General features: G+C 38.8%; 1 protein-coding gene across 2 annotated transcripts in view; it reads left to right on the top strand.

Annotated features, from left to right (window-relative positions):
• MBP (myelin basic protein) overlaps nucleotides 1-19,586 on the top strand; it is a 125,037-nt gene that overhangs the window by 17,744 nt on the left and 87,707 nt on the right. For both annotated transcript variants that reach the window (XM_076330106.1, XM_076330104.1), the window contains exon 2: nucleotides 12,588-12,662. In XM_076330106.1, the coding sequence (XP_076186221.1) occupies nucleotides 12,612-12,662 (51 nt within the window). In that variant the 5' untranslated portion in view covers nucleotides 12,588-12,611. The remainder of the gene's footprint in view (nucleotides 1-12,587; nucleotides 12,663-19,586) is intronic.

Here is a 19,586-nt window from a genome sequence, read left to right as displayed (position 1 = left end):
CCTTTCCAGGGAATCACTGGTTCTGTGATTTTATTTCGTTTCGGGGTTTGATTATTTTATCTTTCTTTGAAGTCAGTTGTCAGTATAAGAACAGGTTGAGCAAAAGGTAGTCCCTCTCTGCTCCCCTAGTACCCTGCTATGCTCCAGGTATCACATCTGGAAATGTGGATTGGAATATCCTCAGGCAAAAGGAGTCACCTGTGTCATTTGGGGCTGTTCTTCTGCCATGGCAAAAACCACGCAGTTCACGCAGTCTCTGAAATACGGTGGTCAGGCTCCTGCTTTCTGTATTGAACATAGCTAGTTTTCTACTCTCCTCTGGTTCTTCCAGAGTCCTGCTCTTCTGATGTTTATAAACACTCTGACTTTCAGCTTAGATTTATGCGTGGGCAGCGTGTATTTTCTTTTCTTCTAACACTGTCATTTAGCTTTGCTTTACTTAGGCTTCACATGTCCTGGGCTTTTAGTCTTACCCTTGTATAATAGGCTCCTATTGCTCATCATTCTCGTGTCAGTTCTAGTAAAAAATTCATGTTGTTAAATATGGCTGACCAGAATTGTACCTTGTATTCAGCTGAGGTTATGCTAATAGGTTGTATGATGACATTAATTCTTCCCTATCTTGACTGGAAATATCCCCTCATGATACAACATAGATCTGTTTGTCTGTCTTTTTTTAATTTTCCCCTGCCAGATCACATTGGTGACTCAGTTATCCTGTGATTAAGTCAGACTGATCTTTCCCCTCAGTATCTTCTAAAATGATCCCTGGTTTCCCACATCCTGTGTGAGTATGCTAATCACAAGCTTATTACCTAATGGCACGGGTGACCTCCTGCTACAGCTGTTTAAAAAAAGGCAGGGAGGGGGGGTATTACAGTGGTTTCCACTCTGTCTTGTGATAAGCCTGAGCCTGATGGTTAGCATTTTCTGTGTCTGAGAAAGTCTGCTGAATTAAGACCTAAGATGGCAGAGAAGTACCTCGTTGTATACTGATGGGGTTCTGGTGTAAAATCATGTGAAGCTGCTTGGCCACGTCATCATGGCTGAAGTGTTATTTTGTATGACTGATGGCAGAACTTGACATCCATGAAGCACTTGTAAAATAAGAAAGGAGGTGTCTGTTGTGATTACAAACCCCAGCATTATGTGGTAGCTGAGAACGGGTTTTCAGAATTACAACTCTGGATTTAAGTTTCTAATGTCTGCCTAAGCTTCTTAAGTGGGCCGTAAGTAATTTTTCAGGTATTGCCCTTAACTTACCTCTGCCTTTGCTCTATGTCTGTAATATGGGAGAAAGGTTTACCTCCTACTCATTTGTCTTGTATACTTATGTTGCAAGACCTCTAGGGAAGGAACTTCCTCGCTGTCTTTGCATACTGTCTGGCATGAGACCCCCTCTTGGTTGAAAGCTGTGGACCCTGTCACGATTTTAATGATGGTATTTGAAACATTTTCTTCTTTAAAAACTTAAAAACATGCAGGTAACGATAAAAGTAGTAGTACGATAAGTAGTTTGTCCCCATACTTTACAAGCGGAACTTGTTCAAGAACATTGAACACATTCTTGTGATGGGTGCTGTGAATATTATATATAAGCTTACTTAATTTTTAATCATAGAGTGAATTTGAGGTATATTTAGTAATCATCTTTGAAAGCGAATACATCGCTAGTCTCCTTATTGAAACACGTTTTCTTACTCCATTATTTTGACATGTTGCCAGATCTTGTTATCTTTTTTTGTACAGTGAATTTGATGTAAATGGTGAACTGCGCTGGAAAACTATGCTGAAGAAACTAGTGTTTCGCCTGTCACATTCTTTTGTCTTCCTTTTAACGTGAAATAAACAGTCTGATTTTCTTCTTAATGAAAGAAGGGGAAATAATTGTCTTGTATACATTTTGTACATTCTCATGTTCAAATAGAAATTTTTCCCTGGGTCTGTCATTGTTCTCTTCAACAGTAATTCAGTAATGACTATTTCTATACTGTCTTTGTACATAGCCTGGATAAAGGTTGGGAAAGCAACATTAGTACATGAAATTTAAGATTTAGATAAAATGAGGCAGTGTTTGAGTACGAGGCACGAGTACTTGAAAGCATATTTGAAGAAGCACACAAGTACAATAATTGTATCAGGGTGATGTAAGCAGATTTCAGTGCCAGGGTTGCTGCTGTTACTCACTAATTATTTAAAATTCCAAGTGCAACAACTCACAGCTTAGTGACTGTAACCTGCTGAGCCTCTGACCTAAACAACTAAAGCCCAAAATACCTGGACTAAAATTCCATTTGAAAAAGAGAGAGATTTATTTATTTCTCAAATATACAGTTATCCTTAGCAAAAAATAATTTTGCTTTCTCTGTTCAGAAGGGAAAGCAAACCATTGTATCATTACCAGAGAAAATGCCACACTGGTGTCATAGTATCTGTGTTTTCAGATAGGCATTCATGAGCACAGAAAAATAGCTTCTCTACAGCTTCGTAAGTCACTTTGTTATGAAATTTATTTATTGATTTAGGAGCAGAGGAATTTACAAATCCTTACTTAAGCTTCATGAGGTGTCACTTGCAGCTTGCATAGCAAACCATTTCAAGCTGGAGAACAGTGTTTGGGTTTGTGCTAGTGGACTGCAGATACTGGTAACCTGTTAGGAGGTTGTCACATGAACCTTGAACCTTGTTACATGTCTTAAGCACACCCACAAATGAAAATGTTGAGGACTAAGTCTCCATCAAATTACTTAAAAAATTACTTCTAGAGCATAATCTCATGCATGAACCCTCAGGAGATCAAGCTAGTAAAAAAGAAAGCAAAAAGAAGTGAGAAACATAATGCAAAAAAAGTGAGAAATATAAGCGTATAGTTAAGGATGCATTTTTTCATGTCAGAAAAGAAAGATTGGGTTTTGTGCCTCTTTGGCAGTGTGTTTATGGGAAGTGAGGGACATGACTTTACAGCAGTAGATTGAGCCAAGAGGGAGTCAACTTGGAGTATGGTGAAAGTCAGACCCTTTCGTAAGATCAGTATTTATGCCAAATGTAACAGAGGAGCATTTATAGGAAACCCATTTCTTGGTTTATATGTTTACAGTATAGGTAGACTATATATGAAGTCAGAACAGAGGGAGAGAAAGGTCGAGCAGAGAGGCAGGCTTTTTCCTTTTTTTTTTTTTTTTTTTTTTACCTGAGTTATTTAATGAGAAGGATATAGTGGTTCAGTATTTTCTCACAGCAAAGTTAACGGTGTCTGGAAAGGGTGAATCATCTTCTTGTCCCATCTGTCAGTCTGTTGAATATGAGAAGATAAGAGCCAGCATATAGTGCCTTTGATTCATGTGTGTTTAAAACTGCAGGTGTACATTTTGCCATCAGTCTCTACAGTGTGTTAATGAAACGCTGCTCATCAAAGTGGCTGTGTTCACTGGGAAGCTTAGGTGACCTACCTCACTTTAAAAGGGAGAATATACCATTCACCATTTGGAGAGGACTTGTTTTTTCTAAGCAGAGAACAGGGAAAAAATGTGAGTCTTCAAATATATCTTGTTTTTATTCTCATGGTATCTTTTCATTTTTATGTGAAAACAGATGTTAGGTCTTGTCTGATTTCAGAGTACCTTAATCTCAAAAACTGAAAGTCTCCAAGTAACAAATAATGATACTTGTCTGTGTGGTTTCTTGATTGCTCCCTGGTTTTTCCCCTCTGGTACTGGTAAGTTTATTACTTTGGCCTGAAATTCTCTATGATTTGTATTTCTTTTTTTTTTTTTTTTTTTTTTTCCTGGTTAATACTGCACTTACGTTATATATTCTTGTGTGCTGGTTTATCCTTTTAAAAAAATATTTTAGCATTTAGAGAAGTGTGTACCTTTTAGTTGTTGACTCATTGGGGCCAAGAGGTGAAGTCCACAGCTGCGGAGGTGTACTCCTAACGGAAATATGGTACTTCAGAAGCAATGATAGTGGAAAGTGATGGTCTTAGTAGTCTACTGCATATCTTTACAATATGTAGAATGAGGTTATGATGTGTCTCTGTTCTTAGCCATTCTCTCTATATCTTTCTCTGTCCTGTGTGTATTGGGTTTTCTTTTTTTCATCAGAGAATTTATTTTACTGCAATGTCAAATTATTTTGTCTCTGCAGCACACAGGTGCTGGAAAAAAAATTACCAATGGTTATGTGTCTGATCCTCTTCAGAGGGTTGGGAAAAATTGGTCCTTGCTCCTAGGTTTGTATGCCATGCAGACCTAAACAGTCCTCCAATATGGAAAAAAAAAATCAGCCTGTTTTAATGTGGTGTTGTATATAAAAGACAGTATGTAGCAAATTAAATGAACCTTTTGATTTTAGTGACTGAGATAAAAGTAGACAAATCATTCTTAATTTCATAGGAGGGCAACATTTCCTTTTTGGTGTAGGTTCAAGGGATGTGTATGTTAGACATATATGTGGTCCTCTCTGTTCCCTAGACTGGGAAGAGCTGTGAGGCACAAGTATCTCAGCAAAGGCATGGAGGACATACAAGGAAATCCATGTTTTGTCAAGCCCCTGAGGTGTAGGTGCAGTGGTAGAAGTGCAGCAGGCAGAAGAAATGGTGTGGTTGGGTGCTTGGATGTGCTGGGGGCACCTGTACGTTGCCCCAGGTCTTTGGGGTGGTACGTAGCTCCCCCATCAAATGCACTGGCCCCTCTTTTAAAGTGGAGGTGATTAAGGAAATTTCCTTATGGCCCTGCAGGTGGATTGACATAGAGGTCACAGTGCTCCACTGATCTTAGTGTTTTGAAGACAAACAGTAACCACGTGGCTAATTGGCCACAACATCGTCCACAACAACCCCATGCAACACTACAGGCATGGGGAAGAATGGCTGGAAAGCTGCCCTGCAGAAAAGGACCTGGGGGTGCTGGTTGACAGCCGGCTGAACATGAGCCAGCAGTGTGCCCAGGTGGCCGAGAAGGCCAATGGCATCCTGGCCTGTATCAGAAATAGTGTGGCCAGCAGGAGTAGGGAAGTGATGGTGCCCCTGTACTCGGCACTGGTGAGGCCGCACCTCGAATACTGTGTTCAGTTTTGGGCCCCTCACGACAAGAAGGATGTTGAGGTGCTGGAGTGTGTCCAGAGAAGGGCAAGGAAGCTGGTGAAGGGCCTGGAGAACAAGCCTCATGAGGAGTGGCTGAGGGAACTGGGACTGTTTAGCCTGGAGAAAAGGAGGCTGAGGGGAGACCTCATCGCTCTCTACAACTACCTGAAAGGAGGTTGTAGTGAGGTGGGTGTCGGTCTCTTCTCCCAAGTAACAAGTGATAGGAGGAGAGGAAATGGCCTCAAGTTGCGCCAGGGGAGGTTTAGATTGGACGTGAGGAAAAATCTCTTTCCTGAAAGAGTGGTTAAACGTTGGACCAGGCTGCCCAGGGAAGTGGTTGAGTCCCCATCCCTGGAGGTATTTAAAAGACGAGTAGATGAGGTGCTTAGGGACATGGTTTAGTGGGCATGGTGGTGTTGGCTTGACGGTTGGACTCGATGATCTTAGAGGTCTTTTCCAACCTTAATGATTCTATGATTCTAATGCCATTTGATTATAATCATTGTCTATTTGTGTTTATATAAGGGAGTATAGATATCGAAGTGTGCTAAGTGATGTTAGATGAGCATTTTTCTGTTCATGAAGGGAAGCAGAAAAGCCCTGTTGAGAAATTTGTTTTAAAGTGATATCTTTTCTTTTTCTTAATGGGTGGGATAAGGCGGCTGGTGTTCCAGCAAGGAGAGTGGAGTGGGTTGAAGGAAGGAAGAAGAGAAAAGCAAGAGAAAATAAATACATGTTTAGGAATTTCATTATAACTGTTTATACAGACTGTTGTCTATAATCAAGTTTGGACTATTCTTAGCTGTGCTGAGGTGAGATTCCTGAAAATCACATGCTTTTACAAAAAATAATATGCAATAACCTTGTTGGTGATAGATAGAGCAAAATTGTAATCAAAGCAGTCAGAAAAGATCTTAAAAAAAAAAAATCCAAACAAAAACAAAAACCCCCAAACCAAAAAAAAACCTCAAACCTTGAGTCCTGTCTGCTGTGCTTACCCCATGGCAATTTTAGGAAATAGCTTGCAACAGCGTTCTCTCCCAGAATGTGTTCTATCTCAGTGTTGTAGCCTTTCTCCTGTGTCGTGCTGTTTTGTATAAGATTGTAGTGAAAATGAAATAATTTTGGTGTCCTTTGCAATGATATATGAAGTGTATGTAAATTATTGAGCAACTGTGCTAGCACTGGGGAGTACTTTCTCAGATAAATAGTGTTTCAGAACTTGGCCCATCTCTCAGAGGGGTGGTTTTCTAGGTCTAGGATCCTTGCTAAGGCATGTACAGTTGTCTGTAAACATGGAAATTGTTGTAATGTCTAGATAGGCCAGGAAGGGCAGGACTCTCATATGCAAGGCACTGTACAAGCGTGATTAAATACATCTATCGGTATGAAACTCCTGGTGACCTCTCTGGTTTAAATAGTTCGCCACTGAAATCTTGGTTTTGATCATTCACAACAGAAATGTGTCTGGAATAATGTAGTTTTCTTTCAGGAAAGAAAAATTTCTCTTCAGAGAAATATTGTGGAAGTCAAAAGTGAAGTAAGGTTTGATCTAGCAAGGATTGCACGCTTTCACGGGTAATGAAAAATTAAAGCCGCATTAAATAACGATGAAACTTGTAAGGTATATAAGGCACTATATTTTATGAAATAATTTAATGCTTGAATTAAGAGGGCAGGATTCCTAGGAAGGAATTTGCCCATGAGGCAGGTTACTTTTGTTATATGGTTGCTCACATCTGTCTCCGAAGCACCTGACTGTGGCTGCTGATGGAATTAGCTGCAGGTCACTCACCGGGGCATGCCAGAGGTTTTCTTTCTTGGTGCATTGGTACTAGATTATCATGATGAGGGAATTCTGAGGTGTCCCCAGTGTCTTGATCTGTTTTGAAAGAAGGCTGAAGTGAAGGGCTTCCTTCCAAAGATGTATATCATGTTGAGAGCCTAAAAAAACCCACTCAAAGACTTCCATCTAGCTGGCAGCCAGTGCTGGGCAATGTGTCAGCTTGCTTCCCAGGAAGCTACGTAACTTGGACCTGACACTAGAAAAAAAAAAATCTTTTGCATGTCATTTTGCTGGGTAGGTTTGTAAGAGTCTACATTAGAGTGCTACCGAAATTAGAGAGAACTTGCACATTTCTTAAAAGTAATTACACTTTTTACTTTGTCTAATAAGATCTGGATATAGTAGTAAAATGTAATATTTACTTGGATAAGAATAGCCATTAATTTAGCAGGAAGTTTTAAGTAAATTCCTCAAATATGTTTATATTCTATGGTTACCCTTCCCATGCGTGAGTAAGGCCAGGAGCACTTGGTAGACGTATCTAGCGTTGTAGCTCCACACCATTATCCAACAACATCAGTCTGTGGTGAATACGTATTCCTAGACAAGGTAATAATTATGTTCTGATACTTGTAAATATGTAAGTACTTGCATACCTTTATTATTATGTGTAGATCTGTTGAGTCATAATTAAGTGTGTGGGAAGAGGTAAGACTGAACCCTTATTTTACATAACTAAATTACTCTTCAAGGATCATATTTAACAATCCATTTGCAGCATCCTGTGATTTACATTTGGTAGTTTATGTATTTTAATATGAAGTAACCATTAATGTTCAATAAAGGTGCTCCAGGTGCATTGGCTTATAGCCTCTTGTAACTCCTGAATTACAGTTGGTGAGCTGTCACTGTAAACCATCTCCTGGGCTGAAGTTTATTGTTTGTATTTAGAATATACAAAAACTATAATGTTCTGTGAGATATTACAGCAGAAGGACACTCTTTCGAGTCTGACAATTACAAGGGGTGAACTTTTCTCAGGATCCCATGAGTGAGTAAGAAAATGCTATCACTGCAGAAAGTGATACCATTGCATTTCTTGGTATATTCAAAAAGTTTAGAGAAGCGTTTTTCTGCCTTTCAGTGAAAATTCTAAATCATAATGTAAACCTCTTTATAGGACTGTGTGTGTGTGTGTATGGGAAGATGATTAGAACCTCTTCTTTAACTACAAATATCCATTTAATTTCAAAAGGCAACCTAGAATGGGCTAAAAAAAAATGGTATGATGATACATGTTTCTAAACCCCTATTTTTAATCAACTGTTCAGATGAAGAGAAATAAGTTACATGATCCTAACATACCTGTATTTTTATAGGTATTGTTTATGAATGTGATGTGTAGGGCTGAGTTCTTCCATCCCTTTTTGTATTTGTTCGGTGTTTATTTTGTGTTTGGCAGACAGCAAGGAGAAGTTTCTCTCCTTGGGTAAGGCAGTGGCATTTCTGTAGTTGTTGCTAGTTGGAATATGGCTTCCTATTGTGAAGAAAGTGGGAAAGCAGTGGTCTAGGCTTCCATCAGGTTACCTGTTAGACTTCCGTAAGAAGGTAAATTGATGGGAGGAGACACTTTATTTTATTTCCCCAGGCAAAGTCCCTGGGCTGTTTTTGGAATTACCTGAAGCAGCCTGGATAGTTGGAATTATTTCTGTATCAGTCATTGATTGGGAAGCAGCTGTGTCTTGGCAGCAGAGCTGATTCAGCTCGGTACGTGGTTGTGGCGTAGTACTGAGGCGGCTGGGTGACTGGTGGCGGCGTCTGCAGTGGCGGTTCACAGCTTCCTGCTGCAATTCACTCACTTCACCCAAAAGAGTTGTTAGGTAGCTGAAATGTTTTCAACTTTTAGTCCTATTAAATCAGTTCGCTTGCATGGCCTGTTATTTCCTGAGCCTCTCAGATGGTTTTAATATGCTGAAACCCACAGTCTTGGTGGGGAGTTTTATATGGGAGCTGGTGCTGTACTCTGCTGCAGACCTGCGTAGTGTCCCCTCTCATTTTGTGACTCAAGCTCACGTGCAAAATCTTTAATCTCACAGGATTTACGAAACTTGCAGGGTTTCACCAGGAAGGTTTCGGGCAAATGCTGTTGCGGTCATAAGCTTGATCTCGTGCTCAGGCCTATTTTGGCAGCTTATTGTTAGATGTGATTCACGTTGGATTCAAAGAAGGTTACTGCATTTCTACAGTACTTCTGTTTTTGCATTGTTTTGGAGCTTCATGACTGTTCTTGTGGCTGTTTATCAGTGCTAAAGCGTGTACGGATTCCTCTGCAAACAAGAATGTTGATCAGTTGACTGACATTTGTTAATAAGCAGAAGAAGCTGCTTCTTCGCCATATACAGAGCTGCTTAGTCTGGCAACCTGTATGTTATGAAGGTGACTAAAAAGAAAATACAAATATTTCTCCAGCTCAGATTTTTTGAATAGTTGGCTGCAAGTTCCTACAGAGATCGTACAATGAGTAATCCCATTGAAGTCAGTGACTCAACTCATTGCATAAAGATTGGCGCAGGTGGAACCTGTGCGGTGTGGTCTCCTCACGACAGTAAGAACCAAAATCAGTGTTTAAGTCTTAACGCTTCAGGATGTACTTGCATCCTGAAGTGAAAATGACCTGTGTGCTCAGTTTTCAATCAAGTAAGGCAGACTTCTGCTTGAGGCTAAAGTGAAATATTAGGTCTCTTTGTTGCTGTAAATGACTTGAATGTTTACAGGTGCGTGTGTGTATGTTTTTGCTTCCTAATCAGGTATCTACAGAACAGTTAGCACTATATGTTTCCTTTCCTAATTAATGTCAGATTTTTTGGAAGCCTTTTTTCCCAAAGGATTACTTACGGTTTTCTCCATTTAATAGGTAACATGAAGAATTCTGTAACTTTTAGGATATTCTTGCTATCTAGCTGGTTGCTTTTGTCCCTTTGGCTAAAAAGTAGCTTTGTTTCTACATAAGGAATTTATAGCAGGTACCTATAGCTAACTTATCTTGAGTCTAAACATCTGCGTTCATTTATGCATGAAAAAGATGAAATAAAATCTAGTTGTATTAGTTTCTGGATATGAGGTGAGAATAAGGAGGGGTTGATCATGTGAATTTTGACCACACGCTGTCCCTCTGACACATTCAAAACAATAAAGGAAACAGAAGTGCAGATTTACAAGCTTAATCGATGCCATTAGTTTTCAGCTTTTAAGTCTGTTCCTGTAGAGAAACATAACGCTTGGCCCAGATGTAGGTGTGCTCTCAAACCACACTCCTAAACTTTCAACAGCGTTGTGCATTTCCATTTCGCCAAGCCTTTTTTTTTTCTTTTTTCTTCCCTTTCATGTGTAATTTTTAGCATCTTGCTGAAGGAATTATGCATATGGGAATCAGGAGTGTGTTGATCAGCCATTTCATACACTCTTCCATTTGCCTGGTTTTCGTTTTGTTTGCTTGCTTTGCGCAGATATTTGAGCGGAAAACTGGCCTTATCATTTTCAGGTATCTACGGTGTGGCAGCATGGAAGTTTTTATTGCTTTTCTTTTCACTGGCCAACAGATGATTTCTAAACATTTATCTGGCTTAGTTTCACAGCATAGGTCGTCTATATCTGGTATCTTTTTCTACCTTGGCATTGCAGGACTGCGACTCTGCCATGCTCAGTGTTTCATGGGTACAGGGTGGTTGTTCCTGGAGTGTTATTCCAAAGGCACCAGAGAGACAAAGGGGAGGCAGGAGGACAGTGATCGGAGTTCTGGTTTGCAAGTGTTATGTTGGCTCCATAATCTGTTTACTTAAACATGTGTGTATTACAGATCAAGATTGATAGTTAATCTTTCGATAAATGACTGGAAGAGTAACACTTGGAACATTATGCCTTTATATTCCGCTGTAGACATTTCCTATAGTTTTGTATTCCACTCTGTTTTTCTTATGTTGCAAAGTAGGTGATGTGAGAGGTGATGTGCTGCTCATAATTTGTAGAGGAAAGGCCAGTTTGAGGTATTTCAGCTTTGAAACCCAGTGTTTATGAATTTCTTTGTGTTTTTCCTTGAAAATTTTCATAATCTCACAAAAATGTGAATTGGTTTTGCTGATTTCACAGTTTGAAAGGATAGGGTTTTTCTTTTTACTCTTTTATGCAATAGATAGCACAAAAAAAAAAAGGTCTGTTTCCCAGTTTGCCAATAAACACTACCTTGAGTACACTTACTGAGTTTAGACGTTTTAATTTTTCCTTTGCGAGACCTTAGAACTGGATATTTGTGAGGAGTAATCGGATACAGTGATATGTGGCACTTTGATTTTAGAGCAAATGGAATTCGGTGAATAGTCAAATGAGCACTGCAGACCCTCACTAATTTGAAAATTTATCATCAGGGCGGGGAAAATAAATCTATCAGTCTCTCCAAAAGTCGCAGTAGAGATACAGGACAAGATTGCTTTTGATAAAGTACATATTTCTGTGATGGAAAGTCAGAAGTAATCAAAGTCTCTATCTTTAGAGTCCTTTGGTTCACAAATAACCCCGTGTAGCTGGCGTTATAACTGTAGTTGTATGTTCTACCGAGTGTAACTGGTTAATAGCCTGTTGTTTTACTTCATGCATTTTCTATCACAGCAAAGGTCTGGTTGTCCTTTTCTCCCAAGCCTTTTCATAAGATTATGCTTAATGAAATAACTTAGCCCTCTGATAGCGAGAGTGTTGTGCCAGGGTTTCTGATGCTAAGGTTTTTATGGTATAACCTCTGTTTATTGCAGAGTAATGAAGTGTTACTGTTAGCACCAGAAATTGAACTTTATTACTGAAAGTTCAGTTCATAATTCTGAGAGGAAAAAGTCCACTTGAAACTTCTTTTGCGTGTAGTTTTAAGTTTCAGGACTTTAAATGCTACCTTGCATTGCGTTTAAATTGGCTGAAGGCAGCAGCTGTGTATAAGATCCTATACAAACACATGCTTCTATGAGAAGAAATATGTAATATAACCACGAGTGTATGCTAAAAGCTGAAATTTGAGTGTTGTGGTTTAACCTACATAAGCTCTGTTAAAGCTGAGATACAACAGGATGAGCCAGAAAATACAAAGAAAGAGTTGGCATTCCTTTCTTATATGCTTGTCATGAAAGTGTGGGCTGTAAAGAACATATCTGTTCTCACCTCCACAGCAAATTGTTAGCAGTTTAGTGTGGTGCTTTTTTTTTTTTTTCAGTAATTGCTGTTTATATAATGGCAAATGTGAATTTGAAAGAATTTACTTGATCTTTTATGGAAATTTGTAGTTACAGATCATTTGATACATATTACACTGTTTTGGTATTATAAACATAATATTGAAAGACAGGGCCTCTACCTAATTTCTAATCTAGTTTTGTTTTCTGTGCAAATTTCACAATAAACACCTTACTTTTCCTCCTCTGTTTATGTCTTTTTTTTTTTTTTTTTTTTTTTGAAAGCTTTCTGGTATTGCTTAGATTTGCAAAAGAGAACAGATAAGCTTCCCCCTCCCCCCCCCCCCCCCCCCCTTAGGATTTTTCACAGATCTTACCTTGGACTGTAAAAATGCTTATTGTATGAGAACTATCTCTTTGTTCTGTGTCAGATGAAAAACTAATTTGTATTATGTATATGTAATAATGTATTGGTTTCAAAAATACCGTTTTGGTTTTATCTTTTCAGAATTTGAAGTTCTGGTGATCCATCATGGGGAACCATGTAGGAAAACGAGAACATAGCGCTGACAAGTCTACCAAGGTAAGTGTAGAAAATTGAAGAGGCAAGGCTACTTCAGAAATATGTATGTTATGAAATATATAATTTTTTTTTTAGTACATTAGTGTGTTTACCAGACCACGTTCACCATTACTATTTTGTAGTTGTCACTATGAAATGACCACCTTTTTTAAAGAGGGTCCAATGAGATGTGGCCAAACCAGGATTTTGCTGCGCTGGATTTAATGAGAGATATGATGTTTTCCTGTGTCAGATCCACAGCTGATTAAAAAAAGCTTCTCAGTCATGGTAGAAATGAATGAAATGAGCCTTAGAAGCAGGATATTGCAGACATTTTTAAAGAGCCAGTGAGCTGAATTATGTTCTGCGTGTTGAGAGCTTTCCATTTGGGCAGTCATTGGCTTTATCCGTAAGAAAGAAATTATATAGGAACACATAAAATAAGAGAATTCTAAAGGAAAAGATTGTCAGTCTGAGGAGATACAGCTTCAAAAATCTCCTCCCCAGAAAAAAAAAGATGAGAACTGTCAAAATGTTCATTAAAAGTTAGTATTTGCTTTCTAAGCCTCCGCTGACACTGTTGTGTATTTTGCACATAATGTGGTATTCTGCCTGCCTTGTGATAATATCTTGTTTATTTGTTTTCTACATTGTACCGGAAGAGAATTCACACGTATCTTAAAAAAAGACATCTTTCTATATATAAAAAAAAGATGCTTCTTGCTGCTAGCTATTGCTAACTTCCCTCCACCCATCCCCACCCAAAAATAACAGTTTACAGCCTGAGCCCACGCTGTATAAAGCTATTGCCCTTTGCATTGGACAGATGATGTAAACAGCTAGTTCTATGCTTTATCTGGAGGAATGCGGGTATTTTGCATTGCTGTGGCAGATAAGCAGCTATCCCTAAAAGGTATACAAACTAGAATTCATGTAGTTATTATTCCATTATATAATCCATACGGTTCTTCGCCATCTCCTTTAGGAAAATCCATAAGCATACTGGAAGGAATAAGGAGAAAACAGCAGGAAAAGAGGACAACTGGCTACATATGTTTTTGTTTTGTGTTTGTGCAGTATTTTGCAAAATGTTTTTTTGGCCCAAAGTTTCAGTACAAACAATAGTATGAGTCCAAAGTTGTGGTCTGTAGTGACTGGTCTTGTAGACTTCCCCTCTAGAAAACTCCATTGTGCAGATCCAGCAAAGTCAAATGCACCAAACAGATGTATTTAGCCAAATACTTTGATCGTTTCTGACCAAGGGTGTGAGATCGTGCAGGTGTGATACAGCAGGTATACAGAGCTTGATGGGCTATTGTGCACTACGTATCCCCTGCTTTGGTTTTTGAGGACAAAATTTGGTTAGAAAAACACATCATAACTCTTCTCCTGCTGTGGGATCACGTGTGTCTGATGCATCTGGGTGACAGGTGAGTAAGTTGTTGGGCACGTGTGGCCTCAAAAAGGAGAAGATTCTTCAAACTGTAGCAGCTATGCAATAGGTGCAAGTTTGCAGTGGTGAGCAAGAGTCAAGTGGCCATGAATCTTGCACTTAGTGTGTAAGACAGGTCTACAAGGAAATGGATTGCTGCAATTTTTTTAATTCCTTCTTATTCCTAATTAATTCATAGAGAATACTTGATTCTGCAATCAAACTAATATTCATTTACCTAAAATATTTTTGAAGGGGGAACTTATTTCTGTAGTAATATCTTCTGTCCGTCACTCATCCTTCTAGAGTGACAAAAAACCAAAACACCAAACCCCTAAACTTTAAAATAGGCAATGCTTGATCAAAATCTCCCTTTATGCGTGTAAGACAGTAATCATGTCACAAGAAATGATAAGGCCACAGATTTAAAATCAGATTCAGTTCTTGCAGGCAGCATTAAAGTTCTTACCGGCAGTAGTAACCATATGTCATATACTTTTTTTTTTTTTTTTAAGCTGAAGTAGCTGCTTTTTTTTGTCATTCAATATAGCTGTAAATTAGAACTGTTTTCCCACCAGTCTTCTAGTGTGGTATGGGAGACAATTGCTGAAGGCTTACAGAGACTACAGTGGAAATGCTGAACTGCCTCTCCTTGCTCTTAGCAATAGAACTGCAATGAAAAAGGCTAACATCTCATTAAGGTTCTTCCTAAAATTCATTACTTGTAACTTCAGGCTGTTTACTATATTTCCTTTCCCAAAAATACAGTACCAAAGAACAACATAATTCTAGGCAGCTGCTTTGAACCTGTGATATCAAATTTGCTGCACACTCTACTGGCTCCTGAACTGATAGACCAGTTCTCCAGATGGCTGTTTTATGTATAGTGACATTAGAGAGACTGTTGCCAAACTGTAGCAATCGTAACTCTTGGTTGTCCAATAAATGTCCTGTAATATAGCAATTACTATAGGGTTTTTTGTTGTTTTGGGTTTTTTTTTGAGTTGGCATCTAGCTTTGCTTTACTTTCAGTAAATTTGCATATTTGAATTACAAAATTACAGATCTGGAAAGCAATTATTTCATCAAATGTCTAACATGACACCAAGATGCTTTCAAATTGGGAAATATGCAAAAGACAACAAGATGGCTTCCCGTGCTGTGATACTTCTTTCAAAATATTTTTCTTCTCTTGATTTATAAATATGCCAAGCTACAGTGATTATTTACTAAATAATGAGATACTGTGAAATTAATTGGATGCTTTGAAAAATAGTTGGTCTATTTGAGGTAAATAACGCTGAAAATATTTACAAAACCCTCACATTTTACTCAAAACAATAACATACTCCATCTCATTTCTGTCAGATTTTTCTCTTGTATTTAATAGATCTGCATTTTTTTATGGTTTTGTGAGATACATAAAAACTATTCAATGAACCCAGCAATCTGTCTGCTTTCTTTTTACTTTGGATGATATTAGACTTTGCAGTCTGCTTAATGCATTAGTAAATGTGTAAGCATTTATTTTGTTTATCTTTGTTCTTATACTTGGGTTTAAACTTACATAAATATATCTAAGAACAACAATAACAAAAGAATAGGCTGTCCTTCATGCCCTGAGTTTAAGTTCTCGGAGAGCAAAATGTAGAAGAGTAGAAAGAGTAGATGACTGCAGTTTTATTGGTCCTTGTTTGGAGTTGTAGTTGATCTGTGTTAATTTGGCACCATTAAGCTACGAAGTGCCACGTGCTCTTTGCTAAAGCTGCCAGTAAGTATTACAATAGCGCAGTTCTCTGCTGCTCTCCATTTTGATTGTCTCTCTCAGAGAATTCTGCTCAGCATGTATATTGCCATCCCAGAATTGTTGAACCTTCTTGGTACCTGTCAAAACTGTCCCTTAACTTCACTGATTGTTCGGGAAGATGGGGTTGGAAGGAAGGTTTCCATCATTGTCCCATCTATTCCACAGCAACTACCAAATACACCAGGGCCACGGAGCCTGGTTTCCATGTGTCTCAGGTCACATAGTACTGTGGGGAGCTGGAAACCAAGCTTGTGACCTATAATAAAAGATCAAAACCCACTGCCCTGCCATGTCAAGGGATTGCTTAAGAAACTTAGGCCTGGAACATGTTAGATTATTGGAAATACTGGAAAATTTCATGTCCTTGACATACTTGGGGTGTGCTGTAAAGAAACGCTAAGGAACCAAAACCAATTGCTACCTCTGATAGCTAAGTCTGAAAAACTTTAGGAAATGTAAATTGCCACAGTATATTGCTTTCTCACAGGCCAAATTTGAAAACAGATGTAGAGATGATACGGCACTCGGTCTACAATTTAATGTTTTGTTTGAACTAAAAGCTGTCTGTTAACAATGACCAAGTTTTGCTGTGTAGTAAGCTTATGAAAAATCTTGCCTTTAATTGCCCTATGTATGTACCTAGATTCTATAATGTGTTTTGTAGTGGTTTTTTTGACAATTTTAATAAACTAATATTAAACTAATTAAAATTTTGACAATTTTAATAAACTGGTTCTCAGTGTTTAAGGAGAACTCGGCTTAGTTAGTTCAAGCTAAGTTGCTGTGGTGAGCATATATCAATAAATCAGATGGTTTCTATGCTGCTTCTGAGGAGATTCTGTTTTCTCTCCTCTTTTTTCCTCAGTTGTCTTGCTGATGTTCAGAAATTTGCACCTTGCACAGCCTTATTCCTAATAACATTGACAGAAAGTTTTCTGGCTCTCCCTGAGGAGAGGGAGGTGAAATTCTGAAGATGGCTGGCTCAGTACAGTAGTTGTATTGTTCACCTCATAGACGCTCAACGGTCTGCAAGCAAAAGGGTTTTCACACTGATCTCATCTGATGCCCTACCTCTCATGGTTGAGACTGCTTACAGACCTGAACCCTATGTGTGGTTTTTACCAGGTGCTTCCTCTCAGTATGCATCATAAAGTATCAAGAAAAGAAAAGGAGGAAAAAAAAAAAACACAAACCACCAGATGAAGTAATTTTATTTGCTTTATTAATTGTTCTGAAGTGTTATTTTTGTAAGATAGAAGTTTATTTTTTAATACTTACCGTTTGAGGGATACTTGACATACGGATTATGTGGATTTTGAAGTCTGGGATATGCTTTTCTGTTAAAAAAACCAACCAAACAAAACCAAACACCACCCCCCCCCATAAAACCCCACCCAAACAAAAAACCTCAAACAAAAAAGAAAATCAGATGTGGCATTGCATTTTATTACGTTTAAATAAATAGTCTTATTACCAAACAAATGAATCAGAGTGCAGCCTTTTCACTTTTTTCCCCCTACAAAGTTGTACAGCACTATTTTATTTTCTGGTACAATTGTGTGTTTTCTCAGTTTTACCTTTTGCTGTAAAGCAATAAAAGAGCACAGGGGCTATAGTGGTGTATTCTTTGTAATTTGATATGTTGATTAAAACACTCCCTCTCAAGCCAGTATCTTTCTGAAGGCAAAGGAAAACTAGAGAAAAACTTTTTAAAATGTTGAGAGCACCAACATTTTTTGTGAGAGATTTGACGAGCATTTTCACCAGCCAGTGTTACAGGTTACACGCTGTAGAAATTCTCATGACCAGCCAGTGTCTGTTTAATCCGGTGCCTGGTACGAGGAAGTGCTGCTTTTGGAAGAGACAAATCCCTTTCTAGAGTGTGAAGGGAAGTTCTGGGCAGTCAGGTTAAGTGAGACCAGTTCAATTTGATAGTCGTCTGTTTTCTTCAGATTCTGCCATGAGCCTAGATTTGGCCTTGAGCAAATCCTTCTGTGCTTGCTCTATCCTCCTATTTCATTTCTTAACCTTTGTGCTGTCTAACTGGATTGTTTGTTGGGAAAGATGCAGTGTCATTCTGTATTAATAGTAGTGCTTGGAGACCTTGAGCGGAGCCTTCAGGCACTAATGTGCTTGAGCTGGTGAGGTGATATCATAGCGATACAGAAATGACTGTACTGTTTGAAGCCTCTGAGAATGGCAAGTATGCGGTAGCTATGACATCTGTCCTCAAAAATTAACCTTAAGACCATCATGCAGTATGGTATTGGAAGTCTAGGTCTAATGTTTAAGTAGGCAAGTAGCTCTGCTATAAAGTTAAAGGGAACAATTTATGTGTCTAAATCCAAGTCACGTGTTTGAATAGTTGACTGTTCATTAAACTCTTCAGGTGCTGAATTTAATAGGGTCAATTGTAGTTATAATATGTAATCTTTCTAGTGTCTAAAATATGCTAAGCTCATCGTAAGTATGTGGAAGATAAACTGTCCCTGGATCAGAGCTGGTACTTTTACCCTTCCCTGTTTCCCTTTGTTGCATGTATGTGAAGGCCACTGAAGGTGTATACAGCGAGGCTTCTGTGCAGAGCAACTGGTGGAAGAGTTAAAGGTGGGAGGCAAGGCAGATGTGAGTGAGGAGCAAGTTCTGGTCAGTGCCACAGCACCTGCTGCTAGCGTATAAGGAGTTGCCTGAATTGTATAATCTTGGCAGAATGTCACTAGATCTGCGTTTCAGTGAAAACATGAGTAAACACGTAGGTAAAGGTTACATGAAATAAGTTGATAACATGTTTTTCTGTTGTGCACACAACTGCTAAGTACTTATGTTTCTTGATTTAGGTCTTGAGCTGGTTGAGCTTGCATGGTGTAAAAGGAAGAGGCGCAGTCGCTGTGGTTTTGGCTGGGGAGGAGGTAGGGTCTTGGGCTTTGTTCTCCCACCCTCAGCCTGCAGAACTGACTAGAAGAGGGAAGTACACTCTGTACTCTGTAAGGTCTCGTGCTTCAGACGCCATGCTGTTGTTGTATAGTTTCTTATAGTTCCCTTCTTGTTAGCTTTGATATAGGACTAGATAAATGTCCTGTCAAATGAGTTTAATGACAGTACCACTTAAATTAGCAAGGAGTTGGAAGAACAGGGGTGTGATGCACTGCCGATTCTTTGTGAACTGTTCTAGTTGCAGAGATGGCTTTTCTAATAAGAGTCAGCCCATACTTCAGCCTGAGAACATTCCTTAGCGTCTTCACGCCAGAAAAATGGAGGCGAAGCTGTTTATATCTTTAATCTTGAGGAAGCAATAAGTGACGTGGAGATCCTGAAAGGGAGCAGTATCTTCTTCCTTCGTCACAAAACCTTTTTACGCTTTTACTGTTGAGGTGGTCATAGATCAGCATGCAACGATACTTTGTATCACCTGCTCTGAAAGTGTGTGAGATAGGTCAAAGTAACAAACTAGAATTTCCATTAGTTATGTTTGAGAAGAGCCTAAAAAAACTTTTGCAGTAGTATGTTACCTTAGAATGCAGTTACATCTGTGAAATCAGTTACAGTGAAGTGCATTCTCCGTATTAGATTTCCAAGCTTTACCTATGGGTACCCAGGGTCAAACCACAGCAGAATCTCTGGTATCTAAGATAGTGACTGGTAAATCTGTCCTGTAGCACTTATTAAAGTATTAAACCCCAGTAAAAGTGCATTTTGAAGTTTGTCC

The sequence above is a fragment of the Aptenodytes patagonicus genome, chromosome 2 (assembly GCF_965638725.1).
Source record: "Aptenodytes patagonicus chromosome 2, bAptPat1.pri.cur, whole genome shotgun sequence".
NCBI classification, from domain to species: Eukaryota; Metazoa; Chordata; class Aves; order Sphenisciformes; family Spheniscidae; genus Aptenodytes; species Aptenodytes patagonicus.
The sequence above is the reverse complement of the archived record's forward strand: the minus strand, read 5'-3'. Positions and strand labels throughout refer to the sequence as shown.